At 34.0% G+C, this 12,500-nt stretch overlaps 1 protein-coding gene and 1 long non-coding RNA gene across 2 annotated transcripts; both read left to right on the plus strand.

Annotated features, from left to right (window-relative positions):
* Nucleotides 1-23: 23 nt before the first annotated feature.
* On the plus strand, nt 24-11,369 carry LOC144970931 (uncharacterized). Its single transcript, XR_013645051.1, has 5 exons — nt 24-129; nt 6,336-6,406; nt 6,843-6,946; nt 7,352-7,438; nt 9,239-11,369. It is a non-coding gene; the product is annotated as an uncharacterized LOC144970931 (long non-coding RNA).
* Nucleotides 633-5,581, plus strand: LOC144970923 (uncharacterized). Its single transcript, XM_078911112.1, has 3 exons — nt 633-840; nt 1,362-1,507; nt 2,031-5,581. Exons 1-3 carry the CDS (start codon nt 765-767, stop codon nt 4,863-4,865), a joined length of 3,057 nt encoding a protein of 1,018 aa, XP_078767238.1. The 5' UTR covers nt 633-764; the 3' UTR covers nt 4,866-5,581.
* Nucleotides 11,370-12,500: the final 1,131 nt, after the last annotated feature.

Below are 12,500 nucleotides of genomic sequence, written 5' to 3' on the forward strand. Positions count from 1 at the left end.
TTCTTAATCATTATTTCAGATATGGCAGGAGGATGCTGCAAGCATCCCTTGACAAGCAAAATCTACAACAAGCGGAACAAGCATCCCTTGACAAACAAAAATTACATCAAGCGGAATCTCAAACTCAATGTAAGAATAAAAGAGTAGTCATAGAGTTATCAGTTATCAGACTTCTTCATTAGCAGTAGGTACCGCAAACTGCCGCATAACCTGCATTGAGAGCGTTTTTCGTTGATTTCACAATAAATTCACCTTGTTGTAATTTATTTACATTTCGACCATTTTTAAAATGAATGGTATCAGTGAAAAGATCAAGAAAAGCCCTTTCCAATGGTGTTATTTTTGATTTTATCTGATTCGGTTAATAAAGAAAAGATATCGGATGAAAAATACGACGATCTGACGTTTTCCCCTCGTGAAATCTTGCGTTTTTTCAACATACTGCGTTTGAATGCTCGGCGAATTTGGGCCGTGGTCGTAATCGTGCTGGTTATTGCAGTATTCGATGAAGTAAATCTTAACGAATCTGTTGATACTAAATTCACGATGGTTATAGAATTTTAAGTGACTTTTTTTTCAAACTTTATTCAAAAAACGGGATTTTCAGGGGTTTAAAATGCAAAATTAGAAAAACCGAAACCACCATGTGAAAGATCGTTCAATTCTCTTTTAAAATAACTAATTCAACAACGATTACTTGGTATCGCCCAATTCCGCCAGCGCGATAAGAAACCCGATGCCCAGCATTGAATTTACTCTTTACAATGGCCTCCTGCCTGGAGCACGGCCAGACGAACGGGCTTGGAATTTCTTCTCAAAATGGATCATTAGATCTAAAAGGTGAGTTTTAATGTGATAATTATATCATTAATACTCATAGCTTCATGTATATCAATGTTTTATGTAGTTGTGATCTAAATGACTGCAGTTTTTATCCATTTTATGTGTCTGTGGTGTTGATATTACGAATGGATCCTGACTCAAGCCAGACTTCGTGCAACGGGTCAACTTTGACACAACGCGTATTTTTTTCAGAGAAACTAATGCATTAACTATTTAAATATTTCATTAATATGAATGATAACTCAAGTTATTTAGACATGTGCATGGTGTTTAAGCATATTTTCTTTTATCGATGAATATAGTTTTAGTGTCAGTCATGTCGTTAGGGTTAGTAAACAAAATTCAAGATGGCGGCGTCTGTGTAAGTGTAAGGTTTACGAGTAAGACTTAAGAACTTTCAGGGTTTTTTTTGTTTTCTTTTTTTCCTTTAACCATCATACCTTCTTTGTGTAGCTATAACCTGTAAACTTTTAAATCAATATAGATTTTGATTTTTTTTCATTTAATATCCATTATAGATGAACAGTATCAAGCTTTGAGCAACACTTTCCTTGCATCTGGAAAAGGTCGTCGCCCAAACCTTCCCCCATCCATTGTTGTTGACAACAGATTACTCTTACAGCTTCATTTACTGAAACAAGAAGGAGGATGTTCCTGGGAAAAAGTAAGTTGCAACTGAGTGGTCATGAGTTTTTATCCTGTACTAGAGATTACGCAAAATACATTTTCTCCTCCCTCAAGTTCAGGACAGATGGTAACAGCAATACTAATGTTCATTGAATTTTAATGTCTTTGCTTTTACTTTTATGTGTTCAAGATTTTGACTTGTAAGTTTAAGGATTGAAACATGCTCAACAGGAATAATCAAAGCATAATTTTCTATTATTATAAAAATCACAGACATGAATAGCTTGTTAACTGTGCTAGGTAGGTGGGGGTGGGGAGGGGTGCACATAACGGCAGCCTTAAGCAAAACATCAGTCTCCAATAAGATAAGGAAAGTTGTGTTAAGACCATTGCGTCTGATTGGTCTTGTCGGGGTGCGAACCTGGGGGGACATCTCGATCTGGACTTCAGAACAAAACCAGTGGTTACAACTGCTTGCAAGAAGGAAGTAAGTTCAGTTTACAAAACAGTGATTGGTAATTTGATTTTGAAAAGAAAAATGTTTTCTGTCTTTATTCCAGGTCGATTCATGGATGGCGCAGATAACACCAGCATTTGATGCCTGCGTTGGTGTGAGGAATGCCATTGAAAGGAGTTTGTCGTCCTGGGAAAAGTTCACTGACGGGGATGATTGTGCTGGTTTCCTCAACAATCCGTTGGACTTATCTGCCATTTCTGACGATTTGACTCTATTGGGAATCAACAGACTGAATGTGAGGGCAATACCCGAAGACTTTTTTCTTTCATCTATCCTTACAAACAAATGTATAATTGATCTATACCAACACATCAATTCGATGAATTATTCTATGCAACTTTTTTGGTCTTGGGTAGATATTTTATTGCATGAAAAATTTTCTCTAAAGGATATTGAAAAACATTTTTCCTCTGTATTGAAATTGTATAAAGCTAAGCAAAGAAATAAACATCGTAATGCTGATGCCTTTACCTCATTTTTATGTGAAGAATTTACTATTAAATTTATTCCAGTACAACAGAAAGAACCCTCTCTCGTAAAACTCTCCAATTCTTGTACTTGTAATACTAATAATTTAAAGGCAAAGATTGATACCCTACAGAAAGAAATTATAACATTGAAGTCTGTAATTACTGATTTGCATGATGAGCGTACTTCTTTAAATGTCAAGTTTCAAGAATTAAAAATCAAAAGTGATAAAGCTGAGGAAGATAGAAAAAGAATAAATGATAAATATTTGGATGTTAAGCGTAAAGCAAGAGAAGTTGAATCTTCAAAGACCAAAGAAATTGATAATGTTAAAAATGAATTGAATAATTTGTCCTCTATCAATAAGCAATTAAAGCGTACTATAAAATTACTTGAGAAAGAAAATAAGAACAATGATGATTTTGAGAGTTGTAAATGTTCGTTTCAAGATGTTGATGTTGTTTCTGTTAAAGAGCCTTGTAAAAATGCTTATTCTTCTGCCATGCGGTCTGTAGTTATTGATTTGATGTCAAGGGTAGGGGTGTCTGCTGACAATGTTAAGCATTGTATATCTACTATTTCAAAATGTCTGTTTAATTACAGTTTTGATCATTTGCCTTTTGCCAGAACATGTAACAATATTTGTGAAGAAGCTAATGTTATTTGCCATTTACAAAATGCTGAAGGCGTCTTGAACTCTTCTAATGTTACTCTTCATTCTGATGGTACATCACGAGACCAGCAGAAAATTGTAGGCCATCAAGTGTCACTAGACAATGATACAACATTGTATTTAGGTTTTAGTCCTATTGCTTGTGAAGATGCCAATAGTCTTCTGGATTTGACAGTCAATATGTTCAAAACATTATCTGATGTGTATAGTTCTTATTCAGATATTTCCACTCATGATGTTTTAGATAATTTGTTAGAAAAGGTTACTAGCACAATGACTGATAGGGCCTCTTGTATGAAATTGTATGATTCAAAATTGAATGATTATATAAATGAAAAACTTGGTCGAGGTGTTCAAATTTCCTTTTTGCATTGTAACGCTCACTTCCTTTTAGGTATGAGTGCTGCTTGTGAGACTGCATTGTCTAATATTGAATGTCAATTGGGTGATGGGGATGGTCTTGGGAGGGATAGAGAGTCAATGTTTGCTAGGTTCCAGTCAGATGATATGACTGCTACATCACGGACAATCAAACATGCATGTGATTTGCTTGGTCCCAGGGGTGATCAGAAGAATGGTTATCAGGTTTACTGGTTGACCCATTGTCCCAGCTCTTTAATTCCATCATTCAAATCTAATCGATTTAACTGTTTTTATGCAGCTGCAGCAGCATTGATTTTTCACCACTCAAGCATTAAGGTTTTTTTTTCATCTAGCATTTTGCCAGAGACCATTAATCAGAAAATGATCAGTTTGAGTTATGACATTTCAGATCCCACCATTATGTGCTTGATATGTGTCATTGCTTTACTTTATGTTAAGGTGACTGGGCCATATTGGATTTTGTTGACAAGCAGTAAAGTGAAATATAATGATTTTTATTTGTATGTTCAGAAAATGTTTGCTTTTTTCCAAGATCCTTCTTGCCTTATGGATGATGATTTTGTCTGTGTGTTTGGTGAAGAATTTAGACTTTCTAGTCCTACTGTTCAAGCAATCAATGTTTTTGTATCAAATTGTAATGATGATCAATTATGTATTATGAGAAATGCCATTGTCACCATTTGTACTGAACTTGTTGCTGTAACTAAACGACAGTTAGCAGACTTTTTAGATGGCTCATTTAGTTCAGCATTGCCCGCTGAAATTTCTTCTAAGTTAGCTCATTGTCCATTGACTAATTTGATTGGTGAAAGTGCCTTTGGTGACTTCGATTTTGATGTCCACAAAAGAAGAAATTGTTCATTGTTTAATCGTTCTAGCATTCATATGTCTAAGCGAAATGATGTTGTTGATTTTATTGCAAGTAAAACATCTAATGAAAGAGATAATCTTTTCAAATTTAGTAGATCATATGCTCCATGTTTAAAGAAAAGGAAAGTAGAAGAGGAAGATAAAGTAAAGATACAAATGCAAGAGAAGATGGTTGAAAACCAAGAAAAGAAACTCCAAAAAGAAGTTAAATCAATCACTATCACATCTAATTTAACTGCTGTTTTAAAACAACATGGTGGTCCATGCACCAATGTTGATAATGTAAATACTCTTTATAAGAAAGTGCAGGGATATTCTTCCAAAAAACAAGCTATAGAAGCATTTCGCAATGAAATTAGATTTCAGAAAGCGATATGTCAAAAGACTAAATTAAAGTTGTCAGGCAGTTTGGATGATCTTTTTGTAATGCTTACTGCTCATTTTGCCAGTGTTCAATCTAGTGATACCAATGATAATTGCTAATTTTTGATCCATCACTCACTATTTTCAAACAGCGGATTGTGTTTCATTTTCATGTCCGTTCGCATAATATTGAAATTAGGGTGTCATTTTCAATTGCTTAGTAGCTAATGGAGGGAGATATATTTGTATCTATTAAATATTTACATGAAATATATACGATATCCCTCGCTTGTGTGGAAACATAAGTGGTTTTAACAATTTCTTTGATTTTTTATGAATTTTCCAAAATGTATGATTTTTTGTAATTGATGATGAATGTGTGTACTTTTATTATGACAAAGTACATTTGGTTGGGTCCATCCCTTCTGATATCCCTTTGCTGTAATAGATCTTTTCTTTAGCTTTAATTTGATATGTATTTGGTTAATGTAGCTTTATTTGTTGTTTTTTTACAAATTTTTGAATTTGACTAAAATTGAAGATTTTCATGTCCGTTCGCAGAACATGGGAAATTGGGCTTTTTCCCATTTTTGATTGAATAAACGACAATTTTATTTTTGTGTCACACCCCTGAAAAAAATTGAGTTTGTTCTCTATATACTTGGGTTCGTACTCAAGAGGTTTTGGGTGTCTGGAGGTTATACATTTTTGTTTGTGGTGTTCCAAAGTTGGTCTCCTGGCCATTGGCGAAAAACGACGGAATTTCAAAAATTTCGAATCGTCATAACTTCCTTAATATTCAAGATACATCCTTGTATTTGGTATCAAAATTCTTCGAATGGCTTGTACTAATCATATAACTAACAATCAACTGCCATTTTCAAGTTTGAAAATTCAGTTTGCGGTACCTATTAGCAGCTTTCATAAAGGAATCAAGAGTGTTCACGTAAAACACAGTTAAATGTTTGCAAAAATAATCAACTGAAGTGGCATACTGTGTTGTGTATGGTCATTCCATAGAGATTGTGACTTGGGTCAAATATGAAAGTTTAAGATACTTAGTTTAGGTACCTACCAACTACTGTAGTTCATATAAGAGACTGTTTGACACATTAGTTTTGTGTTGTCACATTGAGAAATGTGGTGTAACACCACTCGCCATCCCCACTCAGTCACATTATAATTTTACTGATACTTAGCCAACTAACTAGTCATTTCACTGTTCCTGTAATGCATAGACGTACGGCGGGCAGTTGAAACAGTACAAATATTTACATCTTGAGTTTTGGTGCGGTCCGAGGATTCGATCCACTGACCTACCACTCCCGAGTCTTCCAATTGAGTGAAAGTTTAAGCTGTTATGCAATATTGATCATTTACTTCTTCCACTTGGGACATAGAAATTAAATATAGTTGACTTTTATGTATGATGTAAGCCAACCCTGTGATGGAACAACACTTGGATTTTGATATTAATCATTTACTACGTAAAACAATTTTTCAATAAAATTCATTTATAACATTGAGATACAATATTATTTTATTCATTCCCCCTTAGATAACAATATTATTTTATTCATTCCCCCTTAGATAAAGATGCAGTGAATGACAAAGTAGAAGAATGGCTGGACACTTTCCCATCCATAGTAGAATGTTCAAAGGTATGTTTATTCCAACAAAATACAATGCCTCATTTTGTTTTTATTAAAAAATAAGTAAAATAATGTCAATCACTTACTTTATATTATGTTGGGTATGCTTCTTCAACTGATTTATAGTGTAATAGCTTTAAAAATCCTAATAAATATTGGATGTAACATCTAATGATCAAATACAAAGTCATGGCTTATTTTGATATTTTGATTAACATCAATTGAGACAATGAACTTCTGGGTTTACATGACACTAAATTTGTGCATTTTGCAAATCTTGTGGTATTTTGTTGAAAATAGTTTTTTCCTTTCAATATGCGCCATGACCTTTTAAAAATGCTGATTTTAAAATTTGCTTTACATCTTCTCTCACTAGGACATTAAATTAGTATCCCCATGCTCACTGTTTAAATTTAAACATCTTTATATTCCTAATATTTTAAAGGTTTCCGGCAGTATTGGTGTACCACCATCTGAGACCATATCTGAGCACCTTGACTTCAGCACTTCACTGTGATCTTGTGCAAGATAAGGATTATTACCCACCTGGTAAGGAATCATCACCACAATCATGTTTTAATGCTTTCAAGTCATGATTTTATTTTACACAACATATGTTCAAGTCAATTTTTTTTTTAAAGGACTTACAATATGATACTGCGGTATAAGTATAAAAGATGCATGCTAACAAAAACTTTAATCATTATTGGTAGTATTGATCATGCTGTTATGATCTTTTATGAATTTGATACAATTGATTAAAAAGTACTGCATTCAAAATAAAGAGAAACTTAAATGTGAAGTTTTTTTTTTATTTGGTCGAGAGTATAAATGTTAGATCATAATATATTTCAAGTTATTAATATTTGAGTTTACTCAACTTCTACTTCATTTTAAATGTAATCTAATTTTCACCACAAGGCTCACTTTCAAAATTGAATTATCATATTTTAGATGACTCTGATTCTAATGAAGATGAAAGTATGGTAGACTCCAGTTCTGAGGTGATTGATAACCAAGGTGAAACAGAAAATACTTATGGTAAGGTTAATTCCTTGTGTTCACCTGTTTTTCTGTATTTGAAAGAGATCGATATGAAAGCTGTGTGTTTGATTATTATTCCTATTACAGTGGAACCTCCCGATTACGACACCTCTGAATAGCGACAACCTCCTGATAACGACATTGACCCGTGGTCCCGATTTTTTTTCTCTTTAAGATCAGTAAAAAAAACCTCCAGATAACGACGCACTTTTGATAAAACCTCCGAATAACGACATCATTTTGGCGATTTTCGTGGATATCTGATACTAAAAATACCGAGTATGAGTACTCAAAGTTTATAAAAACGATTCCTGCTTGAACCAATGAGTACGCAGCTTTTGAAATCAATGAGAACGCAGCTTTTTTTTTTTTGACGAATCTTGGCTGATATGCATTAATAAAAACCAAGGTATAAATGTAAGTGTAAGCAAGTAAACACAAAATCTTGAAAAATGTGATATTACATATGTGGTGATAGTACGAGTAGTAGTAGTAGTAGTAGTAGTAGTAGTAGTAGTGTTTTTGTGGGAGGAGGAAGAGGATGAGGAATTCTATCTAACTCACTTGTTTTAAAGGGTTTTTCAGCGCTTGTGACACATCTATGTCATATCAGCGCCAGTAAAAAGGAAGAAAATTGGAGAGTAAAAAACATTCTAGATTTACAATTGAATTGACATAAGAAAAAGTAAGACAAAGGGGAATGGTCTAAATAGGGAACAGATGTAGATTCCAGGACCACACTATCGGTGTACTCAGTTCAGATCACCTAAAAGTCTCATCCAGACACACACACAAGAACCCTCTAAGAGGAGTACACGACAATGTTTTGTTTGTCTTGTCAATGTTAATAAAAACTGGTCCCGCTGGCCTTACCACGCCCATTTTGTCCGCCATATTGGAAACCTCTAAATAACGACACCTCCGGATAACGACATAAAAACTTGGTCCCGTGGCATGTCGTTATCGGGAGGTTCCACTGTAAAAGTAACGGTAGCATTTAGATATATAGTGATTTTCACCAAGGTCTCAAAGTGATTTACAACATATCTTTGTCTTGACATGTCACTGCAAAACAATGATGACACTTGGGGACAATGCCTGCATGGCGATTGGCGCATCTTACAATTTTTCAGGACACCACAAAACAACACCTGCCACTTTAATATGAACTCATGAAATGAACACGGAACTTCTAGCTTAATGTTCATCTCTGATAGGATGAGGAAATGCGTGTGAAATGTATTTCCAAGGACATAAACGCCGGTCTAACAATTTTCGTATCGTGCTTGGATGCGACCCACGCGTGTCACCGGCCTGGACCCCTTTGTAAGATAGTTATGATGTTGACATCAGTGTTAGCGAATGAATAGCAGAAAAGTGACGATACCAAGTGTTATATATGTTGACCATAGTTCTTCTTATTGAAATCAAAGATTTCTTAGATATGGTAATCTAATAATATAAGCGGAAGTAAAGGAAGTAGGATGATACGCTCAATGACTGACAGATTTCTAGAAGAAGCAGACCCAGACGAGCTTTTCTTTTGTTTTAATTAATTAATGGTAACTAATTATGGTTTCAAAACATTCCGAAATCAATCCGAATTTAGTTTTATTTATCTACCAAATTTCAATTGCTGCGCTAATAAAATCTGCAGCTTTGTGCAAAAATTAGGGCTATTTTTCAAAAACTAGTAATGATGCATTGCATTTATCATAAATGTGCCATTTTAGATATTAAGCCTATATATAGTTTTATCACCCATTCTATCTATTCCTATTATCATTTTTATTTCAGTATCCCAAGCAAAGTCCAGAGGCAATAAGGATGGCTATTTCTTAGACAAGAGACAGTACTGCTTTTTTTGTCAGAATGGTTAGCTAAACCTGGCAAGGCACATATCAAAAATACACTTTCAAGAGAAGGAGGTTGCTGCTATGTTGTCTTATAAGGAATTAGGTGAAATGAGAAAATATCAATTGACACTAACGAAACTCAGGTGTGCAGGAAACTTTAAACATAATATTAAAATTTTAAATGCTGGTGGAACCAATATTGTGGTTGTAAAAAGGCCAAGTAAAAAAAGAAGAGCTGACAAATTCTTTCCATGCCCCCACTGTTATGGCTTTTATTACAAGGCAGAAATGTAGAGGCGTGCAAAGAAATGTCCTCTTAAGGATGGAATTACTGAAGAAGAAAAGGATAAATCTGTATATTTTACTCTTTTTGTTGTCAAATTATAGTTTCAACTGGGACAGATTAGACAAAAAATAATTTTTAAGTCTCATCCACCAATATGTTTGTATTATTATATTATCTTAATATTCTTGCTCCTTTTATACTATATTTTGTATTTTAGTTACAAAAGCTTTAAGCAGCTGATGATTCAGGTATCGGTTTAAAATCAGCACCAACAAACTAAATGCAAAACGAAGTGAGCACTTTGCCCTGAAGATATATCTATCAAGCTCTCGAATAAGAAAAAGGAATTTTCCTTTTGCCTCAAAATCAGTTGCAAAGATTAAATCAAAGCAGCAGTATTGCATAATAATGGCCAATTCTGAAATCCATACTTTGTGAAAAATATCTCGAATTTTGTGGTGGGTCATGTAATTTGGTTTAATTAGTTTGTGAGCTATGTAAATGTACATGTGTATGTTTTAGTGGTGTTAATTTTAATTGTTAGCCTGGCAGCTGATATCAATATCAACTGTGTGTTTTTTTTTTTTTTATAACTCAGAGGATTTGGTACAGCTGATCAAATTTGTGTTTGGGTATTTGCAGAGAATTATGCATGTGTTTATTATTGGGACATTAGGTTATAAGGACTTGGTGAAATTCATGTCTTTTGGTCTTTTCATTGGGCAGTTCTTAGTCATGAAAGATGCACGTTTTTATTTAATCTCTATTCAGACACAAATTATCGATGTAAATATTCATACTGTTTTATTTGTTCTAGTTCTTATTCTGGGCATTGTTATCTCACCATTCAGTTACATGGAGGCTTTGATTTTACTCAAAGTGATGTATGGGTTGTCTCCTAGCTGCTATTTACTGATATATAATATAAATTGTAATTGGTCGTTTTTCAGTTAAATATTGTAATCTTAATATCATTGACAAGGATCAGTCTTTGGTTAAATATGAATGTATAGTCTGGGTATGGGTTACGCTCAGGTATTTTATCTACCTGGGTGGGGTTCCTGACCTCCCATAGTGGGTAGGGAGGTTCTTACTGTCTTCTATCCCCCTATATCTATTTTCCAACTAGCTTTCTGTCTTTGTCTTGGAATGAGATAACTTGGTTTTGTCCTGGCCCTGACCGGATACCCTCGGTGAGAGGGAAACAGTCAAATGTATAGTTAGTTTTGGGAGATGATATTTTTTTCCTTGTAAATCATCTCTCTGTTATGTAATGTTTTAAAGTTTTGTTTAGATCTTATATATGACTTGTAATCATTTGAGTGTATTCCCTTTAGTGGGAACCTGTGCTTGTGACTGGATAAGACTTTGAGGTGATCTCAAACTAAGTACTTTGATAGTGTGCTCTTGGAATCTGCATCTGTTCCCTATTTGAATCAATTCCGCTTTGTCTTAACTTTTCTTGGGTGCTTTAATTGTCATTTTTGAACCTTTTACTATACCATTTTCTTCCTTTTTACTGGCTCTGGAATGACCTTAATGTGTTGCAAGCGCCGTAAAACCCTTGAAAACAAAAATAAAACATTTTATCTTCGGTCGACTCTGGGGCATTCTTCCTATTTTAAATTTCTGGAAGTTGATAAGCCTTAATTATATTTGGTGGTGTTTTATGTGCTTTTGTTTTTGGTTTAATTTCATTTTTGCTAAAGCAATATTTTATCTTGTATTGTTTATATTTTATTTTATTTCTTCAATATTTAAAAGAAAAAAAATTATTTGTGAACATTACACAATGCTCTGCTTACTTCCTTATACTACTATCTCCATTTACCCTTGTGATTAAGCTTGGTAATTAAAACGTCTCTCTCCAGAAGTTTCGAGTATTATCAAACATGAAAAAGAAATATATATTAATGCATAGAATCTTCTGTAATTTAATGTAAAAGTGAGTTTCAACCAGTACTGAGTCCACCAATTAACATAATGAAAAGCATGGAGATAGAGCCTTGTTGATTCTCTGCCAATGAATAGTTGTTGGCTTTTTTTGAAGTTAAGGGATGTGCATTCGAGCACTATAAGCTTAGAGGAAAAGAGAGCTCCTTAAAATCTGTGTGGCCCATAAAGCTGGATCTTAACTCACTCAACCTTCAAATTTGATTTTAAAAATGTATTAAAAATGAGCATGTACTTAGATAAATTTATTCAACTATCAATAACATGCAAAAACGAAAAACATTAGCTTTGATAATACACCTATAATTTGTCTCATAAATATGTATTAAATAGGCATGGGGTAAAAGTAACCCGGGTTAACTACAGATATGGTCGGAGTTAGGGTTGAGTGAGTTAAGTCATCAGTACCTTTAAAATGAAACAGACGATTCTTATTCATTAAAATTTGGACCGGGAGCTACAATATCACATCTTACTTTTCCAACATGCTGTTATACATTTGCTTTTTATCATCCTTGCTCAATGGAAAAACTGGACCTTGTGGCAATGAACCCGAGACCTTCCGATTAGGATTTGAAGGTGCTAAGCATTTGGCCTCTGTCCCTTTTAACTGACCTATGGTGAGGGATTTGTCAATCCTCTCTATGAGTAACTTTCTGTGTTTGTACATGTAGTTGTTTAAGCTTTTCACAGACAATGTGATTTGTAACCAAACACACAACGTTTGATAAATCACGTTAAATTTTTGTTTTAAATTGATGTGCTTAAAACAGTAAAGGCTAATTTACTGATTTTAGAACATCAAATTTAAAGATTATGGAATTTTGCTGGTTGGATTATTGATATATTTGCTATTGTTCTGGGCTGGACGAATGGGATCATTAATATTACGTGGAGGAGAGTGGTGTGTGCAAGTCAGATTTTCAGATCTGCAGTTTGTGCATGTTGTAACTCAGGAGTTCAT

This window comes from Berghia stephanieae, chromosome 1 (assembly GCF_034508935.2).
Source record: "Berghia stephanieae isolate SIO BIC M18660-M18661 chromosome 1, UCSD_Bste_1.3, whole genome shotgun sequence".
NCBI lineage: Eukaryota > Metazoa > Mollusca > Gastropoda > Nudibranchia > Aeolidiidae > Berghia > Berghia stephanieae.